The 19,566-nt window shown below is 52.8% G+C and overlaps 1 protein-coding gene across 11 annotated transcripts; it reads left to right on the forward strand.

The window, feature by feature from the left end:
- Window positions 1-1,241: 1,241 nt before the first annotated feature.
- TPM3 (tropomyosin 3) lies at window positions 1,242-19,246 on the forward strand. Of its 11 annotated transcripts, none has more exons than XM_067313403.1 (11): window positions 1,242-1,443; window positions 6,027-6,160; window positions 7,020-7,137; window positions 7,375-7,445; window positions 8,254-8,329; window positions 9,412-9,474; window positions 9,654-9,723; window positions 11,539-11,617; window positions 13,549-13,618; window positions 17,301-17,423; window positions 18,027-18,104. In XM_067313403.1, the coding sequence occupies exons 1-10, from the start codon at window positions 1,312-1,314 to the stop codon at window positions 17,376-17,378; spliced, it is 891 nt and encodes a 296-aa protein (XP_067169504.1). In that variant the 5' UTR covers window positions 1,242-1,311; the 3' UTR covers window positions 17,379-17,423; window positions 18,027-18,104. The 11 variants fall into 11 exon arrangements, 10 of the variants coding, with proteins under 10 accessions (XP_067169504.1, XP_067169502.1, XP_067169513.1 ...); XM_067313401.1 differs by lacking the exon at window positions 8,254-8,329 and adding an exon at window positions 8,822-8,897 and having other exon boundaries at window positions 1,244-1,443; XR_010886633.1 differs by lacking the exons at window positions 8,254-8,329; window positions 13,549-13,618 and adding an exon at window positions 8,822-8,897 and having other exon boundaries at window positions 1,246-1,443.
- The last annotated feature ends 320 nt before the right edge of the window (window positions 19,247-19,566 follow it).

Consider the following 19,566-nt stretch of genomic DNA (forward strand, 5'->3'; position numbering starts at 1 on the left):
GGTTCCCTGTGGGGCAGTGCCGTGTCCCCCGTGGGGCAGTGCTGGGTCCCAGCTCCCCGCAGGGCAGTGCCATGTTCCAGCCCCCCGTGGGGCAGCGTTGGCCCCCAGTGGGGCAGTGCCGTGTCCCCCGTGGGGCAGTGCCGTGTCCCGGTCCCCCGTGGGGCAGTGCCAGGTTCCCAGTGGGGCAGTGCCGTGTCCCTCGTGGGGCAGTGCGTATCCTGGCCCTCCATGGGGCAGTGCCAGGTTCCCTGTGGGGTGGTGCCGTGTCCCCCGTGGGGCAGTGCCGTGTCCCAGGCCCCCATGGGGCAGTGCTGGCCCTCCATGGGGCAGTGCCGTGTCCCCCGTGGGGCAGTGCCGTGTCCCGGCCCCCAGTGGGGCAGTGCCGTGTCCCCCGTGGGGCAGTGCCGTGTCCTGGCCCCCATGAGGTGGTGCCGTGTCCCCCGTGGGGCGGTGCCGTGTCCCGGTCCCCTGTGGGGCAGTGCCAGGTTCCCAGTGGGGCAGTGCCGTGTCCCCAGTGGGGCAGTGCCGTGTCCCAGCCCCCCATGGGGCAGTGCTGGCCCTCCATGGGGCAGTGCCGTGTCCCCCGTGGGGCGGTGCCATGTTCCAGCCCCCCGTGGGGCAGTGCCGTGTCCTGGCCCCCCATGGGGCGGTGCCGTGTTCCAGCCCCCTGTGGGGCGGTGCCGTGTCCCCAGTGGGGCAGTGCCTTCTCCCCCGTGGGGCAGTGCCGTGTTCCAGCCCCCCGTGGGGCAGCGCTGGCCCCCAGTGGGGCGGTGCCGTGTCCCAGCTCCCCGTGGGGCAGTGCCAGGTTCCCTGTGGGGCAGTGCCGTGTCCCCCGTGGGGCAGTGCCGTGTCCCGGCCCCCAGTGGGGCGGTGCCGTGTCCCCCGTGGGGCAGTGCCGTGTCCCCGTCCCCTGTGGGGCAGTGTCGTGTCCCGGCCCCCAGCGGGGCGGTGCCGTGTCCCCGTGGGGCGGTGCTGTGTCCCGGCCCCCCGTGGGGCAGCGTTGGCCCCCAGTGGGGCGGTGCCGTGTCCCCCGTGGGGCAGTGCCGTGTCCCCTGTGGGGCGGTGCCGTGTCCCGGCCCCCCGTGGGCCCGCGCCGGGCCTGGATGCGCCCCGTCGCCATGGCGACGCGGGGCGGGGCGGGGCACATCCGGGCCCCGCGGCGGGCCGAGGTGGGAGGGGGGGGAGAGGGGGCGCGCGGCGGAAGTGACGTCACTTCCCCGGTGGCGGGGCCGGGGCGGCGGGTTCCGGTATTTCAGGGCGGGGCCGGGCGGCGGCGCGGAGCGGAGCGGCGGCGGCGGCGGCGCGGGAGCCATGGCGGGGGCCACCACCATCGAGGCGGTGAAGCGCAAGATCCAGGTGCTGCAGCAGCAGGCGGACGACGCCGAGGAGCGCGCCGACCGCCTGCAGCGCGAGGTGGAGGCCGAGCGCCGCAACCGCGAGCAGGTACCGGCGCGCCGGCACCCCGCGGCCCCGCCGGGCCTCCCCCCTCCCGCTGCGGCGGGGCCGCCGGCCCCGCTCCGCTCCTCCCGCCCCCGGTGCGCCGGCCGGGCCCCGGGATGCCGCTCCCGGTTTGTGGCGGGGTCCCCGGGGGTTGCCTGGCCCGGGGTGGGGGGGTGGAGTTATCCCAGCCCCGGTGGCGCCGGGCTCCGGCGCAGCTTCGTGGCTTTGGCCCCGGGCGTTTGGCCTGCGGGGAGCAAGCGGCTGAGGGGGAGACCGGGACCGGGCGAGGAGGGGCGGCGGCGACCGGGCAGTGCCCGCCCGGCCACGTTCTGCCACCGCGGGGAGAGGTTTAATGGCACCGGCCGCGGGAACGGCTGCGTTTCCGCCTGTCAAACTCGCTTCTGCCCCGTCGTGCGGTGAGAAACGCTTTCGGCCCTGCCGGAACTCCACGCGGCCCTTGGCTGAGCCGTGCTCGCACCCGGGCGCTGCCGCTGCCGAGCGGAGCTTTGCCCGCCTGTCCGCGGGCGGCGCCGGGGTCTCGAGGCTGCAGGTCCAAGTGCCGATTTACGCGTCCCCTGAGGCAGCGGGGCTGCCGGTGCCCCTGGCCGGGATCGAAGCAGGCCTTGCGTTCCCTACCTGTCCGGAAGGCTTAGTGTCTTTCCCTAAGAATTGCCCGTCGCTGAGGCTTTGCGTGTCCCTGGCTGTCTGAGTAGGTGTGCGGAGGGAGCCCGGTGCCTGGTTTTCCGGCTGTTGTACGGATCTCCTGTCTTGCTGAATGCTTGCCTGTAGCTACAGCACTGCTGCGTTGGATGCACCCTGCTGTCCTACGGTCTTGCCTGGAGCGCTGACTTCTTGCTCCCTGTGCTGGGCCGTCTGTTTTACTTGCTGTGATGAGTTGGGGTCTGCAGGAATTAAGGAAGCCCCTTCGGGCAGGACAAGCAGCTAGCTGCTAGCGGTCAGATGTGCGGCATAACCGTTCAGGAAAGCCAGGTCTGGGCAGCAGCGCTTTGAAATTTGGGCCTCTTTGAACATCTGCGTAAGCTTAGCCAGGCTTTTTGTAAATACAGCATTACCTCAGCACACAGCTATCTAGAAGATGAGCTACTTGAAATGGTCTGTTTAGGAAAGGTTTAGCCCCTCTGAGCTAGTGGCAAAGTGAGTGTCTGTGACTTACCTGGCAGGACAGTTTGCTTGTTCTCGCTGAGGTTCCCTGAATCTGAAACCTGGTGTTGAAACGGCTGGAAGGGGGGGCTGACATCTAGGCTGTGGTGTTTGCAAGAGTACGAAAGCTGCTGACTGTTTGCTGCTGCGGAACAGCTCTGGGTTTCACTTACTGTTCTCCCTGCAACAGGCTCAGGGAGGGGGTAGTAACATCTCGCAGGTCTGCTTCTGAGCTGTGGCATACCTTGGGCAAAACAGCTGCCTCCAGCTCGGCAGATGCTGAGGAACTGCCAGCCGAAAAGCATCAGGAATTGGAGGGAGCTGGTGGATTTTTTTTTTGTGTTGTCTCACAAACCAGCTTTGAACTGAAACTGGCTTGTGCAGGGACCCGAGGGTGTTGGGGAGGAGCTGAAGAGGGTTCTCCATCTCTGGTCAGATTTCCTGGCTGCTTGCTCACTCTGGGCTGTTCAAGAGGAAGGGGAGGAACCCAGCCATCTTGTCTGGCCCAATGTTGCAAGCACAAAGGTGTAAGTAGCCTTGGCATGTGCTGATAAAATGGAAGTGATCTCACTTGTGATGCTGCCAGTGCAGGAGCTCAGTGGAAAACTCCTAGACTGTATCCTGCTGAAATACTGGCTAATGAGTGGGGATCTCCGCTGTTCAGTGCAGGATGCCTCGAATACTGGCGTCCTTGTTGTGAAAGTGTGGGGGAAGGGGAGCAGACAGTGACTGGGCTGGAATTGCTCGAAGGGAAGGAAGGAGCAACCACATCAAAATCTAAACTGGCAAGCACCCTGCTCTTGCAGTTCCCTCAGACCAAAAGACTGAGGCAACTCATGAACAGCAGGCCAGTAAGGCAGGCAGATGCTGGTGCTCTTTGCAGGGAAGGTTCGAGGGGCGGACAGATCTTTGGATCGCTCAGATCTGAGTGAGACTCTGCAAATTTGCACTGTGACTTTACTGCTAATTTTGTTCAAATAACAAGGCTGAGGCTTTTAAAGCCAGAATGCTGAAGTCTAAATGTGTGGCGTGGATGATGTCCATGAGGAGCAGTGTGTCACTGCTTCTGTGGGGTTCCTGGGACAGATCTGCCTTTGCTGTTAAGTCTGATAGAAGATTCTACTGTGCGGTAAAATGAAGCCACTCCCAAACCTTAGTTCTGCTCTTTATTTGCAGCCACATAAGGAATTCTCCTGCAATAGCAGTGTTGTCATGGGAACATGCATGCTTCCACACCAGCTTGCTGGAGCCCTGTTACATGGAGAGAGAATTCGTGCCTGCAGTGTAGTGGCATCTTGCGCTCACCCCAGAATGTGTGTCTTGGCCCTCGTGTGCTGCTGGGTCCTGAGGAATTTCCCTGGCCTGGGGAAGTGGTGCGGAACCATGAATGCCATGGAAAGTTTGGCCCATGGCTTGCAGGGCTCTTTGTAGCTCTCTGACTCAGGGTTGTCTTCCTGAGTCTGCGGGAAGTACAGAGTAACGGGAATGTCCTGTTCAGTAGCGGGGCTGCCTGGAAGTGTCACTCCGGTGTTCAAGGGAAGCCTGCCAGCTTCAGTTGTATCCAGTGAAGAAAAGCAGAAATAACGGATAAGGGTCCTTCTGCAGACCCCCTTAACAAGGAGAGAGGCAGTTCCTTAACAGCAAGGGAGTTTTCTTGGGTGAGTCAAGCTCTGACTACAGGAAGTCAGGGTTAAGTGATGAGGTTCTGGAGGTCAGGAAACAGGCCTGCCGTGCTGGTGTGCCCCTACCCCTTGGGAGAAGGGGGAGGCTCACTGTCTTGACAGCTTCTTGCCTCTTTAATAGGCTATATGCATGTGTGTCAAACTGTCTCCTTTCCAGTTCTGTTTAACATATCATTTTGTTCCTCTTCTAGCAGACCACTTCCTCCTCCGGAGGAATGCGCTGGCTGCTCCAGCAGGGCTGGGTCTGTGGCCGCATGCTGCAGCGCTGGCTTGTTTGAGCATCAAAGTGCTGCAGGTTTCCATGGTGAAGAGCAGGGTGTGCCCGCATGGGAGCTCCTCTTAAAGCAAGTTCCGGGCTTGCAACCTGCATTTTGAAACCTGCTGCTGGGAGGTGCTGATCACCTTGCTGCCAGCCAGGGCACCGCACAGTGGTGTTCAGGAGCTGGCCTGGGAGGGAAGAGCTCGGACAGCTGCCCCCGGGAGCTGAACTCGATTTGCGTTAAACCCTATTCTAACACTAGCCTCTTTCATAGCTCTGCTCCTCCCTCCTTGGGCATCGGCCGGCTTGCTTAGAAGCAGCACGCCCTTGCAGGCTGCTTTGTTACAAGTAGCTGGGATATTTCATATATGCCTGGCATGTGCCTGGGCACTAGTGTCTCTGTAGTAGATCACAATGCTGTCCTGAAATGGCTGTAGTCCCATGGCATCTCTGTAACGGCTTGGAAATCCTGCCGAAGAACAGGATGTCATGTCCCTCGGGGGTGGCTCTGATGGGGCTTTAGTGTCTCCAAAGCTTCCAGGCTTTCCGCCAGTTCTGGTCAAGGGTGGATGACACTGTGGTTGATCGGGTGTACGTGATAGCTTCTAATCTCTGCTGACTTCACTAAAGCCTCGGTCATTCCTGTGGTCGTGCTTCCGGGTACTGTCTTACAGCAAATGCAGAGCCCACAGCTCGCAGCAGTTTCAGACTCCTGGGTAGTAAGGCTGAAATGAGGTGGCTGTCTCCACCAAGCTGTCTCTTGCTGGGGCACAGCCTCCCTAGCTTATTTCAAGATTGGATCAGACTTTTACTCTTTCTCTGGGTTATTAGTGAATTGCTGGGAGGAAGGAAACCTAGAGCACAGTTGGCTATTCATGGCTTGAGTCGCTGGAATTGTGGGCACTAAAGCTATTGGCTGAACCAAGTTGCTGCCCCGGGTCTGGGGCAGCTCTGCAGAAAGCCTGATCTGTCGGCACTGACGCGGCTTGGCAGACCTCTGAACCTGGAGCTATTAATCTTTCTCGCTTTGCTGCTAAGAGAACTTGTTTCAAGCAACACTCATGTCCAGATCACATGGACAAACTGACTTTATGCTAAATAGCAGGCTGCCATGGAGCTCTGGTGTGGTGGATAAATAGAGCTGTGATTGATGGCCTGGCAGGGTTACAGCAGCTGTGAAGGAAGACGCATCAAGCCATAAACACTAAGTAGATGACTTATGCTAAACTGTCAAGTCAGCTCAAGCTGACATGTGAGAAACCTGCAGAATGACTGCCATACTTGCTAAGCTGTATGTTAAATCTTGCAAGGCTTAACGCGCAAGCATCTGGGGAGTGCTGTCTCGGTGTAAGAAAGTGGATAAAGCACCTTGTCTTTGGTTTGGTTTCCGGTGTGCTGCCACTGACCTAAAGGCAGACCTCAGCTGCCCTGCACTAGCTGCTAGACCTGCTACAGACTGAGTCACTCTGATCTGCTCCCTCTAGGCTGAGGCAGAAGTGGCATCTTTGAATCGCCGTATCCAGCTGGTAGAGGAGGAGTTGGATCGAGCCCAGGAGCGTCTTGCCACAGCCCTGCAAAAGCTGGAAGAGGCAGAGAAGGCTGCAGATGAAAGTGAAAGGTGAGCAGGGGTTGCTGCTCTCACTTGGTGAAACATCCAAACGTGCTCCTGGCTGAGGGCCCCGTGCCATCAACCTTTTGGGTTTCCTGGAGGGTGGGAAGTAAACACCACATCAAGGCTGGATGTGGGAGTCTGAGGCTCTGCATAAGCAGCTACTAAAACAATGCTGTGGCCTTACGTGAGTATTCTCAGAACCTGAGGCTAAGTAGCAAGCAAGTGCCATGGGCTCTGCTGCATCTCTGCCTCGGAGGCAAGAGAAATGAGCAGGTTCTGGGAAGCCATTTATTGGGTAAAGATGACTGCTGGGAGTGGGGGAAGCTTTTCTTCCTGCTGCTTCTGCCAGAAGCCTCCATTCTGGCAGATGTCCCTTGCTAACCTGGCAGTGTGATTCAGAGGGGAGTGGTCCCATCAAAGTGCTTCCAGTTGGCTGATGTGCTTCATCAATGCATATGCTGTAGTGAGCAGCCTGACCCAGCTGATGTCCTGCCATAATGACAAACTTGGCTCTTCCTATATTTCAGCCTGGAAAGTGCTCAGCTCAACTGTACAGAGTCCCCTAAGAGCCTGACTTGTCCTTCTCAGCAGCACCCTGTTTCTCTTGGTCAAGGAGTCCAGTGAGCTGCTGGAATAATGCTCCAGGAAAGAGTTAATTCTGAGCAATTGAAGTTGCTCTGTTTGCATCAGCCCAGCAGTGTCTGTCTTGCCGTGCTACCCTCTGCACTCAGAGGTCTTGCAGCTTATGGGGAAGCAACATTGTTCCAGTGGGAGCACTGTTAATGCTCTGAAATGCATTACACTCCTGCTGGCTTGTACCGGATTGGCTTATACATCTCCCATCACTGCACTTTCTTTTGGGCAGAGGCATGAAAGTCATTGAAAACAGAGCTCTGAAGGATGAGGAGAAGATGGAACTGCAGGAGATCCAGCTCAAGGAAGCCAAGCACATTGCTGAGGAGGCAGACAGGAAGTATGAGGAGGTGAGGCTCTTGGATGCTCTCATACAGCTGGCCTTGGCCAGGAGAGGCGGCTCCTCTTCCTGCAGACAGTGTTTTCCTCAGCAAACATGGGGGGAGCCTGGCTCTCAGCAGAGCTACACCAGTGTTACCCCTTGCCAAGAGACTCTGGCGACTCCAGCGAGCGTTTCCTTTACTACCTTGCATGGCCTGTGAGTACAAGATACCTTCCTTCCTGTTAACTCTGACTCTCCCTTCCAGGTTGCTCGGAAACTGGTGATCATAGAAGGAGATCTGGAGCGTACTGAAGAGAGAGCTGAGCTTGCGGAGTCGTGAGTATATCTGCTCGCATACAACTTGCATGTCTATCTTTGCATGGAAACTAACACTAACAGAGCATTTCTAACCTTGTTACACAAGGCCTAAAGTATCATCTTCAGATGAAAGAGTTGGAAATAATCTGCTCTGAACAGGATTAAGTCCACTGAGAATGTAGAGTTTGTGCATCAAACTCGGCATGATTTGCCTTGTAGAGGAGATGTTCTGCCTCTTTGCATGGATTGACCTCTTAGGCAGTAAAGGCCAAAGGATCCTTCTCCACTCAGTATTCACTAGCACTGCTTTGTATGGTCACTAGCTCCTTACACATTGCTGTGGGGCACCTGAGTGCACAGTGCTTGTCCTAAAACTGCAAAGGCCTCCCGAGCGGGGAGTTGAAGCGGCATGTGGAATGTCCAAAGACAGATCTGAGGCTGGTCTCTGGCCTCTTAAATAAAAATAATAAAAAAAATCTAGTAACCACTAGAGACTTTTGCACTGCATTGTTGAGCAGCAAGCTAAACTTCCTCTGCTCAGAGCAGAGACACAAATTGCATTGTCTGGACTCCTTTCACTTGTCTGGATGCTTTAACTGATCCTTAAGGAGATGGTCAGGGCCTTTCTCAGTCTTCTGGGCCTCGTCTAACAAAGTGTGTATGCAGCAATAGCGCTGTGCTTCCTGCCCAGACATGCATGTCATGACTGTGACGTTCTTGTTTTTTTCCCCTCTCCCCTTTTTGCTCTGCTTTATTGTGTTATTTGTGGTCCTTTTTGACCCTTGCCCCCACCTGGCTTGTGCCATCATGTGACCGTCACTAACAGTCGTTGCCGGGAGCTGCGGGAGCAGATCAGAGTGATGGACCAGAACTTGAAGTGTCTGTCTGTTGCTGAAGAAAAGGTACTAACCTTTCCCTTCTCAAACCATTAAACCAAAGCTCTTGTGGTTGTCTTGTTACACTCCTTCCTTCAGCTTAATTGCATCTTTCTCTCCTGGAATGCTCTGTCCTCTCTGACCATAAATGTTTCTGTCTGAATGGATGGCAGCTGTCCAGCTATCCATCAGAACAACTTCCCCCTTACAGCAAACTAAACATGCAACTTCTACTTGAAGACTCTAGGTCCGGCACAAATCTGTGTCCACATCTCAGCTGCTCAGTTCAGTGCCCTGTGCCCATGCCAGTAGATTATTTAAAATGTGAACTTGGAGGCTGGGAGGGAACTTGCTTCCCGCAGAAGTGCCTTGAAGCAAGGTCTCATCCAGTCTGATCATTTTGTCTCCTAAAAAACTCTTTGGTCTTCCCTGCACATGGATTCACTTCTCATCTCTCCTGTCTTTCCTTCCCACTTCTTCTTTTCTTCGTTTCCTCCCTTTCTTTACAAAAATCCACAGTAAATGTTCCGAGCTGGAGGAGGAGCTGAAGAATGTCACCAACAATCTCAAGTCTCTTGAGGCTCAGGCTGAGAAGGTAGGGCTGCTTTTCAAAGGGCCAGAAACCTTTCTGTTTTGCTAGAAGAGTGTGTGACTGCAGAGCACCCACTAGGATGGAAATGATGCAACTGCAGCCTTAAGCAAGTGTGGAGAGCAGTGCTTGTTCTCCTGGGAGCCACAGGCCTGGGAGAACTAACGGATTTCAGTGCAGAGCTAATGTTGACTTCCAGAAGCTGGGAGTGCGGGAAGTCTGACTGCCCTTCCCTGCCTTGAGGCAGATGCGAGCAGCCCAAGATGTTTATGCTGCTTGGATGTGAATTATTATGTGCCCAACTTCATATGTTGCGTGTATGGTTTAGGACTTGCTGCCTGATCCAGTTCTGCTGGACTAGGGTAGGGGCGTGAATAGCCATCAGTTGGAAGCTCCCGTGGGCACGTATATGCAGCAAGGAGTTTGTCTCCCTTTGTAGCTGCAAGATCTCTGGAGTGGGAGATATCTGGGGTTGCTGAGGGCTGCTGTTTGCTGACTCTCTCTCTCTCCTTTTCCACAGTACTCCCAAAAAGAGGATAAATATGAAGAAGAGATCAAGATCCTGACTGATAAACTCAAAGAGGTGAGTGACCATGTCAGGACAGCCCAGTCATGTGGGCTGGCCCCATGGAGATTCAGTCCTCAATTTCCTTGAGGAGAGACATGGAGGATGGGAGATGCCACATCCTCAGGCTGATGCTTTTCTAGTCCTTTGCTGCATGTGAAAGCTGTTGCACTGACTGACTCACTCCTGTCTGGCAGGCGGAGACTCGTGCTGAATTTGCTGAACGATCTGTAGCCAAGCTGGAGAAGACCATTGATGATTTGGAAGGTACATTCTGGGGATGGGGAAGCCAAAGAACATGTGAGGAGTGGGGAGCTGAGGAAGGCTGTCTCCCAGGTAGCTGGAGAGTGGAGACACTGCTCTGCCCTTGGAGCATAGCCAAACTCAGCCTGCAAGGTGAGGTTGGAGCCTCTGGGCTCAAGAACTGTGCCCAATGTATCTGCTCTTAATGAGGCCTGCCACAGCACAGCCAGAAAACAAAGCTCTTGATCTGAACATCTTGCTATATCTGACTCATAGTAACAGACAGCATGGATGGTAGGTCTTGGCTGTGATGTCCTCAGGAATGTAACTGGATTACTATACTCCAGTTTAACCGAAGTTAAGGAGTGGGGTAGGAAAAGCCACCTGAACTCAACAGGAACTGGCTTCAATAACATACTTCTGTGCAGAACTGCATGCATGTGGCTAGCTGCTGCAGACAGCATTACTGCAAGTCAGCTGCAGACAGTAGCTAGTGAGCCATGAGCCAGCCCCCGTGAAGATTCAGACTGCCCAGCATCAGTCCTGATTCAAGATTAAATCACCCGAAGCCCCATCCATGCAGTGTGATGTCTGCTTTTGTCAAGGATGGGTTTCTTTCCTCCTTCTGTTCCTGGTTTCGCAGTACTTAAGAAACACTCTCCTGACACCTGACTTCACAGAATCCTACCTCTCCCCAAAGGATGAGAAGAGAAGGTTCCAGCTACCTGTTTTAGCTCTGGGGCTGTGGCTGAGTCTTCTGTAGACAGCTGTGGATGGAGTGCTGGTGCTGGCAAGCCAAAAGTCTTAGTGGCCCCCTGCCTTGACCACAGCATGTGCCTTAGTGGTCTTTTAGTGTCAGGTCTTGGAGATTCAAAGCTGCATTGTTCCATCTGGAGTTGCTCAGGAGTTTTATCTAGAAATAGCAATGGTGTCAGCTGAGCTGTTCCAGAACTGCAGCCAAGCAGCAATCTGAGCCAATTCATGATCCAGGGCAAGCCTTTATTGGGAACTGCAAAAACTCCTCCAAGTCCATGTATGCTACCCTTGAAACACACTGGGAGAGTTGGCTCCAGTCTACAGTCTTGCTGCTGAAGTGACCTAGTTTATGACAACTGACAAAGTTCTCTGGGCTCTGCAAAACAGTTAACAACATTAACAGCTGTGCTGTAGCCTAGGCAGTCAGTGTTGGGAGAAGTCTCTGCCAGCTCTACATGATCCTAAAGGAGTGCATCAGTACAAGTTTCAAGACTGCCTCCTCCACTGAAGGCAGGTGATCTGCTAGTTGGCTCCATTATCTGATGGAGAACACAGGTGTGGCTTGTCTGTTCAGCTTATCCTGCCTAGCTGTGTGTGTACATAATGGGAATTCCCTCTGATGCCTAGGACTATTACTTAACTGACTTCTCCCAAACAGGTTTTTTGTATTGAAACTGAAGGTGAGAACAAAGCACTTAATTGATCTATGCCTTTCTTTGGTTTAGCAATTGGATCATCTCCCTGAAAAGTGGAGTTGCCCTTCCCTGGTACTCCATCTGTCAGTGGTTCCTGCTGACCTAGCAGAGCAGCTTGTTCTCACAAGCTAATGTGGTTTGAGCTCTTGGCTTTGTTCACCTTAGAGCTGGCTTGTAATCTGGAAGGCACTCGCTGGTCAGCCTGTCCTCAAGCTGTCAGAACCCTCTCATTCATTGCTCAGGAACTAATAGAGTTGTAATGTCTGCACATCTGACTTCATTTTCTTCCATTCATGAATCCCATACTGCTTTTCCTGACCCAGGGTGTTGGAAGAACTCTGCCTTCCCTCATTGTTTCCCTTTTGTTCTCCTCCTAAACCTCTTCTAGATGAGCTCTATGCCCAGAAACTGAAGTACAAAGCAATTAGTGAGGAACTGGACCACGCCCTGAATGACATGACTTCCATGTAAATATGAGCGGGCTGGTGTTTGCCTCTTGCTTCAGCAGGCTAGACCGCCAGAGCTTGCTTGGTTTGCTGTGATTTCCATAGCCAGTGAATCAATGGCATTGTGTCTAGGTTACTTCTACAGATCTCTGCCTCTAGGATTGTGGAGGCTTCCTTGCAGCATGCTGTATTCTAACTCTAGGTCCTTGTGATCTGCATGTGTAATTCCGAGTGCTGTGCTGGCCTTAAAGGGTTCTGACTTGAACTCACTGATCTGTGCTAAGGAATGCAATTCCCAGTCCCACTGGAAAAGGCTTCCTAAGGTAATGCTGCTTAGTTGCCTGCTAGAGCAATGGGCCATGGTCTCAGGATTCCTCTTGGAAGAGGCTGTGGATAGTGCTCAAGTGGATTCCTCAGGAATTGCCATAACAGGCTTGGGATGGAGTGGATCATGAAGTGATCTGTGGAAGTAGCTGAACTCGTGTGTTTCTGCAACTTTGCTACTTAGCTTTTTGTTCAGATTTGCTGTGGATTCTGCTAACAGCTGCTCTGCACAGTCCTTACCACTAACCAAGGAAAGGCCAGGTACTTGTGTTGTAGAGGAAGAGCCTTAATGCTAGCATCTGAAAGCTCCCTGAACAGTTTGCTGTGCACACACACTTAAGCCTCTCTTAAAATTAGTGTCTCCTTCTGTTTCACACAGATAAGTCTTGTGATTCCAAACTCCACTTTGGATTTGCCTCTCTGCTTGATGGCTTGTTCTGCATCTGCACCCTGCATTCATGCTCTCATCATCTCACTCTGAATTCCAGTACCTTTTTCCAGTTACTGTGTGCAGGCCATCACTGGGAACGAATGCTGTTGTAAGGATACTGAAACTTGACAGCAGCAGCAGCCCCCCAGTTATACCACGCTTGCTTCTAAACAAAGCTCTCTCTGTTTGACCTGATGTGCCAGACACTGCTGTGCTCTAAGGGGCTGCCCTTTCAATGTCTGGGTGTAGCTGGGAGTATGTTGTGTTCTCATCTGCATATCTTGTGTAGAGCCATAAAGCTCCTTTTGTATTTCTCTTGCCTCTTGTTTGAGCATGATGTCACCTTTTTTTAAGAAAAACAACTCTTGTATAAATTGAATGGAACGGCTGGTGCTGTTGAGAAATGGATTTCTAGTGACCATTTGCTGCTTTAGAGTAACTGTTTCAATGTTGCCTTCAAATCAGTGTAATCTTTATTGGTGTTGGTGGAATACATAGACTTCATTAATGCACTGAATTTTTACCCTTTGGGTGTCTTATTGGCTCACATGTGAATTGCAGCTCTGCAAACAGTGCCTCAATGCACAGCATGCTCTGTAGGATCGAATAGGATGCTTGGGTTTGTAGCAGAAAGTTTTCAAGCTGTGTCCACTTCAGTCTGGCTAAAGACACTCCTCACACTTGATTGCTCTGTAGCATTCACTGGTATCGGTTGCCAAATGCTGGCTTGCAGTGGGAAGCTACCACACCTGATAGACACTAGGTCACTGGCAGGATGTGAAAGCTAATAAATATCAAGCAAATTCTTGCTGAGTTCTAGTCAGACAGGATTGGCTGTGTGCTAGATGCTGCAGTAGCCTGTGCCTGCATGAGGCCCTTCCTTCTGGAATGAGAATTGCACCACAGCAGGGCTGAGGGCATCGGTGCCAGGGAATACAAGCCTGGCAGACTCCTCCAGCTCCCTGTGCAGGGGCTGAGGATGGCAGGTTCCTTCTGGGGAGCATGGCATGGAGCACTACACCGAGCACTGCAGCTGGTGGCAGGCTGCAAACACTTGACACATTTCACTGCTGATTTGAGTCCATTAACTAGTTGTTTTGGTACCATAAGCACTGATCAGCCTGACATAACTGTATATATTGCCTCATGGTGGCTTGTCAAATACTTTTTCCTTCCTGGATTGGCTTGTCTGCCACAGGGCCCGAAGAGCCCTTCATGAGCCGAGTTTTGGTGAAATGGGACACCCCCGGTGGTTTCCTGAATTTCAGGTTTGTTTGCATTCAGTTCTCCCACACAAATGGCACTAGCAGTAAGCATAGTCCAAGCACACTGAACTGTCTCTGCCTATCCTCCCTCTGCCTTCTGTATCAGGGCTGTCCCCGCTCTGCTGGACACTATTGCAGATCTGAGCAGGGAAGGATGGAGCACTCTTGCAAGGGGTTTCAAAGGGTAACAGTTTGGAAAGCTCTGGCAGATGGTGGTCTGGCTTTCCTGAGGTATAAGAAATAGCTCTGTGCCATGTAACCAAAGAGTGAGAATCTGCAACTCTTCAGTAACTAAACCGGCAGCTTAACTAGGGGGTCTAGATCCTGTGCGAAGGTGCAGGGCTTCCATCACAAATAGCGAGGGGAATGGAGGCTTCCAGCCTAGCATTCGGTTGCCAGCTCTTCCTGGGAGGGATGTGGCACCACACTCCCTGCCCTTGTGAAACAGCCTACCTCCTCATTGGGAGGTCTTGTCAATCAAGGGTTTACTACTAACTTGCACAGAGTGTGGAGCAGGTGGCTGTACTGTTGCACAGCGGTGTTGCAAGTGATGTTATCAAAGGCTGGGCTTTGGCAGGCCCTCTCAATGCTAGTCTTGATAGAACTCCTCACTAGGTGGTGGATGGATGTGTGGGTGAAGCAACTTGTGCCCTGGGAGGTTTTGAAAGGCTTCTGGTCTGACTGGATTGCTAGGCTTGTATAGGCTGGTTACCAGGAGCTGGGCTGTTGACTCAGGAGTGCTGCAAATGCAGATAAACTGACCAGGAGGCACAGGTCTTGGAGCGCCCCGAGATGCAAACATGACCTCTGAGGCTGCCCTGCAGGTTGGGTGGGGAAAGGAGAAGGCCAAACACTGGAGCCTGTCCCAGCAGATCTGAGCAAATGCTCAATACTGAGAGGCTATTCCTGAGGTCTAGGAAGGGTCACACCAATTACTTAAGTCAATCTCCTCTTGTGTGGGTGAATAATCAGGTCCATGTGCACAAGCGGTAACATGGGGCACTTGGTTGAAGGCCATCAGCTGTTGCACCAGCCTAGTCACTCATGCTTTTACTAATCAGAGTTCATTTCCATCCTGTGCCATCCTAGAGATCCAGGACTGGCCCTGGTCACCTGGGGCTGGAGACTGTCATCAGGGCGCCCAGTCTACCTGCTGAGAGCCAGCATGGAGGCAAGACGGAATGAGTCTCTAGCAATAGTAGCCTGTATGCAAGGCAGGCACAGGCATAGGCCAGGATGGGATGTTCCTCTCCCATACCACAGTTTCCTTCTGCTTCCCAGTTAGACTGTAGTGGGCAGCAACTGTCAGCTTCTCCTGCTGCTCTTTGGTCCCTCAGTGGCTTTAAAGAAGGAACGGTCAGCATTACTGCTGTCTGTCCTGCAGGCTGAGGCATAGCCGGAGCAGGTGCTGAGGGAGGCTAGGTGAAGGTGTGCTTTTCCCTTGTGTGGCTGTCAGGCTGGAGGGACTGGGCTAAGCCTCTCTGGGAAGGGTGTGTGCTGTGGCCTGTACCATGTGAACAGCTTGGCTCTGTCCTGAATGTCATAGCCAGGACTTGCTCAAGAGTAAAACATTCCTAGGTTGCAAGCAACAAGGAGTAGTGTAGATCTCCCTCAAAGGGTGCCCTAGAAGCTTAGGGTGCTCATAGTACAAAAAGGATTTGAGAAGAAGCCTAAGCTCAGTGTGAGTTGCTCTGCTTTATGCTGGCTCATCGAGCAGTGGCAGCATGCTGTGGGTGTTGCTACAGCCTGACAGAACTATTGGGATTTTTCACCACTTAGAATTCCCCCAAATACAGGAATTGAAGTTGTCTGGCCAGGAGAACACTCTTATCCCACAGGGAGGGGAAAAGATGGATGCTAAACAGGTTCTCTACAGTATTCTGGCTGGCTGTGGCTGACAGATCACATGGCAGGAGTATGGCTGTCCAGTCCTGAGGGGTGACCTGTCCTGGGAGAAGATCAGACTGGTTCCCTCTTGGGGTTACTGATAAAAACACATGCTTGGGTACCAGCCCTGGGGAGGAGTGTGGCTGCTAGTGCCCTGAGAGGGAAGCTCCTGTAAGGACAGGTACCAGGTGTGGGGTGAGGGATGTTGGGTGCAGTGGTAGCCTGTGCCCTGCCCATATGGTTGTTCTGGAGCTCAGGTTCCTATTTTATGGCTACCACAGAACTTCCTCTGTCCGGTATCCAAAGTAGATGCTGCCTTCATTCCCTCTATTGAAGGGGTGAGTTGTTAGTGTGGCACAAAGTCGTGTCCTGGAGGTCTATCCTCCAAGTCAGGTATGAGATGCTGTTACTGTCAGTTCTGTCCTTAGAGCCCTCTGGGTCCCTGTCCTATTGCTGTAACCCCCTCAGTCCCACTGCTGTGTGGTATTGCTCATCCTGGAAGGTAGTTCTGGTCCAGCCATATCTGGATTACCTCCTGCAAAACACTGCATGGGCTTAAAGCACATCCTTACTCTCTCCTTACCTGGGTACAGTGCAGCCCAGCCTGCAGGCTCCTTTTCTGGTGTTCGTCTCTTCCTTCCTCTGCCTTCATAGGCTCTTGGCAGCACTTGCATTTCTGCCTGCCCTTGGCTTCCACTGTGATCTTCCTGAGCAGAAAAGCAAGTTAGAGTAAGACAAATCTTTTGTTCTCCCTGTCTTCATCTATGTAATAGCCTAGACTTGATCCTCAGAGGCATGTGTTACAGAGACAGGTTATTTATGTGCTCATCTTGATACTCTACTAACCTTCCCTTTCTCTCTCTCTTTTTTCCTCTTGTTTCCCCTAATCCTCCTGTTGCTGCTGCAGAGCGCCTGTACAGCCAGCTTGAGAAAAATCGCCTGCTCTCTAACGAGCTGAAGTTAACGCTGCATGATCTGTGTGACTGAGAAGGGGGCCCACTAATGCCATTAAACAAGCTTATTGCGACCACCAATGCTGTGGACCACAGTGAAATCTGATCACTCTTAAGACTGGCAGACTTGCAAATTTTATGCAGTTACTGCTATTTAATGGGGCAGTTGAAGTTGATCCTCTAATGTACTTTATTTAAAAGCTTTTTATAAAAAGGTAACCTCTATTCTTGGTGAAGTAACACTAGGACATGGCTGTTTTCTGAACAGTCTTGTTTGCTAGTTCAGTGGGGCCTGCCTGGCTCCTCCATGGAACTAGAATGGTGCCCACCATCAGAGGGGTGGGCTGGAGTTAGGCCTATGTCTGTTAGATACCTGTCAAGTGCTATGACTTTACTGTTAGCTGAATGACTGTAGGATTTCCTGCTGCATGGAATGATGGCTTCTAACAATAAATCACTGACCTTGTGGTCTGTAAGACACTGCAAACCTGTAGTACTTTCATACAGTTAAGCTCTAACCTAGAAGGTTTGAGGGAAAAGGTTGTTCCTGGGGCCTGACCCCACTGCAGATGCGGAGTCCCAGAATGGGATGGGAAAGCTAATGGACATCTTGAAAGCCAGTCACAAAATACATGGCATAAAGCTGTCTCTTGAGTGCCTCCAGGGAGTCTTTAAATGCTGCTGTTGCTAGTGCCCTAGGAAGGCTGCTTTTCGCTCTATGCTTAGTGCATCATTTCTGAACTGGGAGACAGCTGAGGTCAGACCCTCAGCATTGACCTCAGAAGGGGGGTGGTGGGGAGCTGTCTTGGAGAAACTGCCTGTACCTAAAGGACATCTTTCCACAGCCTGTCTGTCCAGTGTCCCAGCGTGTGGATTTCTTCAGAGATAAGGGTGGGCTGTCCCTTGGAGTAAAGCCTACCTAGAATGCTAGTTGCTGGTCTGAGCTCTCCTCCTGGCTTAAGGAACATGTGAGAACTGACTGTGCAAGCTCCCTGTAGTCTTGGGCAGAGTTGCAGCACCCTTGCTCCTACTTGCTCGCTGCCTGCCATTCACTGAAAAAAGCCTCTTCCCTACTGTCCTTGAGGCATGGTTGTCTGCTACCTGCTGCTAGGTAGTATGGTCTTGGTGACCAGCTTGGCATCTCTATCCTGTGCTAGGGGAAATGGGGGCACAACCAGTTGTAATCCTGGGGGGTGACTTCTACATGTATTTTATCTCTGAGTTGCTCTTGGGTGGCTTGTGGGGCCACTGGGGTCTGCTGTCTGGAAGTGTGGAGGCCCTGGGGAAAGCTAGCTGCAATCTGAGGCACCTGCATGCAAACTACTGCCTAGAGCACTAGCTAAAGGTACATCGTGACCTTGCCACTTGGGAGCACCGGCAACGTGAGAGACAAGGGCCACAGATGAGCAAGGTAACTCCAGAGCTTCTAGCTGCAAATAGCCAGGCACCCAGAAACTGAGAACCTAGCTATGGCAGTGTGCTGGGAATGGGCTAGCGCAAGCTTTCTTTGGCAAAGGTTTCTTAGTTGTCTTAAGCTGACTTGTAACTATATAACTCTTGCTTCCCACCAGATAAACTGAAATCCACCAAAGAGGAGCATCTCTGCACGCAAAGAATGCTGGACCAGACCCTGCTAGACCTGAACGAAATGTAATGGATCCCTGCCACTGCCTCTGCCACGTGATGCCAGTGGGGGCCAGCCCAGCCACTGCTGACCTCTAACCCTTGGGGACCACGGTTTACCTTCTGTTGCCAACTTGACCAAACATTAATCTTCCACTTCACCTCAGGGTTAAAGGTCATCAGGTTGGGCAGAGCTTGAAACAGCATTATTAAGGGAAATAAACAATGCAATAATGTTTGGGGAGCATGTTTGAGATGTATACATTTTGTAACTACCTTTTTTTGTAGCAACCATTGTAAACATTCCAAATAACTGAGGCTCATGAGCTACACTTCAAAGCTCTCGGCTTTAAAATTTGGTATTAACCTTCTGTTAATCAGCTCTGGACTGCCCTGCTTTGGCAGGAGAAGAAGGAGGGTGTGACAGTTCCTGGCTGTGGGCTGCTGAATTGGAGTAGCCTGGCTAGGAATGGAAGCCAGTTAGGAAACCTTCCTGCCTCATCCCCTGGGGCCTGCTGGGGCTGGAACTCCTCTCCAGGAGCTATTTGCCAAAAGCACAGTTCAGTTTCTCAGCTTTAAGGTAATGCTGTGTTGTGGAGAAGCAACGTGAGCAGGAGGAGACTTTTTTTTTTTTTTAAAGCCAAGTCTGTTATCCGAACAACTGAATCTTCACAGGGGTTGTTCCCCTTCCCCTCCCCACAGTGTCGGCCACTTCCTTTCCCCATAGGCTTAGAGAAGCCGTGGCCCCTCTAACCTGTTGCTACACAGGGGTTGAATTTGCCTTCACTAAGTGCTGATGTACCAAGCTTTATCACTCATCGCTGGGTTCAACTTAACAGCTTAAGTACAAAAAGTCTTGTTTTCTTTGAGAAGTTTTGCCTACCCTGGTGGGGGGGAGCGAGGCCTTCCCTCCCGGCCAGGAGTGCTCTTAATGTCTTAATGAGGTACAAGCCATCCTGCAGTGCATTGGTGTGTAGTTGTCGTGAGGCGTGAGTGTGGAGACGTGCCAAGCTCGCCGCGTGTAGCTTGTGGTTCAAGCATGCTGCTTGGTCGTAGCAGTTTTAGGGGCCAATCTGGAGAAAAGAACCATATCAAGTGTTTTGATACTAAATTTGAAGAAAAAAAAATTTTGTCTTACTGTCTTTTGAAATAAAAACCGATCCCTCCACACCGGTGTCTGGCTGCAGTGCTTTCTCGGGGGCTGGGGGTGTCTGTGCCGGTCTCTCGCTGATGGGACGGGCTTCTTCCCGGGGGGGGAGGGGGGGCGAGTCCTCCCGGTTTTGCCTCAGCCCCGCGGAGCGGAGCCGGGATTTTCCCGCCGCTTCCTCCGACACCTATCGGTGACCGGGGTGGGGCAGGGCGCATGCGCGGCGGGCAGGCGGCGGCGCGCCGCACTGCGCCTGCGCGGAGGTCCTTTGCGCATGCGCGGCGCTGGAAGGCGGGAACGGAGTCCTGCCGCCGCCGCCATTTTGGCTCTGCTCTGTCAGC

Source organism: Apteryx mantelli, chromosome 31 (assembly GCF_036417845.1).
Source record: "Apteryx mantelli isolate bAptMan1 chromosome 31, bAptMan1.hap1, whole genome shotgun sequence".
NCBI lineage: Eukaryota > Metazoa > Chordata > Aves > Apterygiformes > Apterygidae > Apteryx > Apteryx mantelli.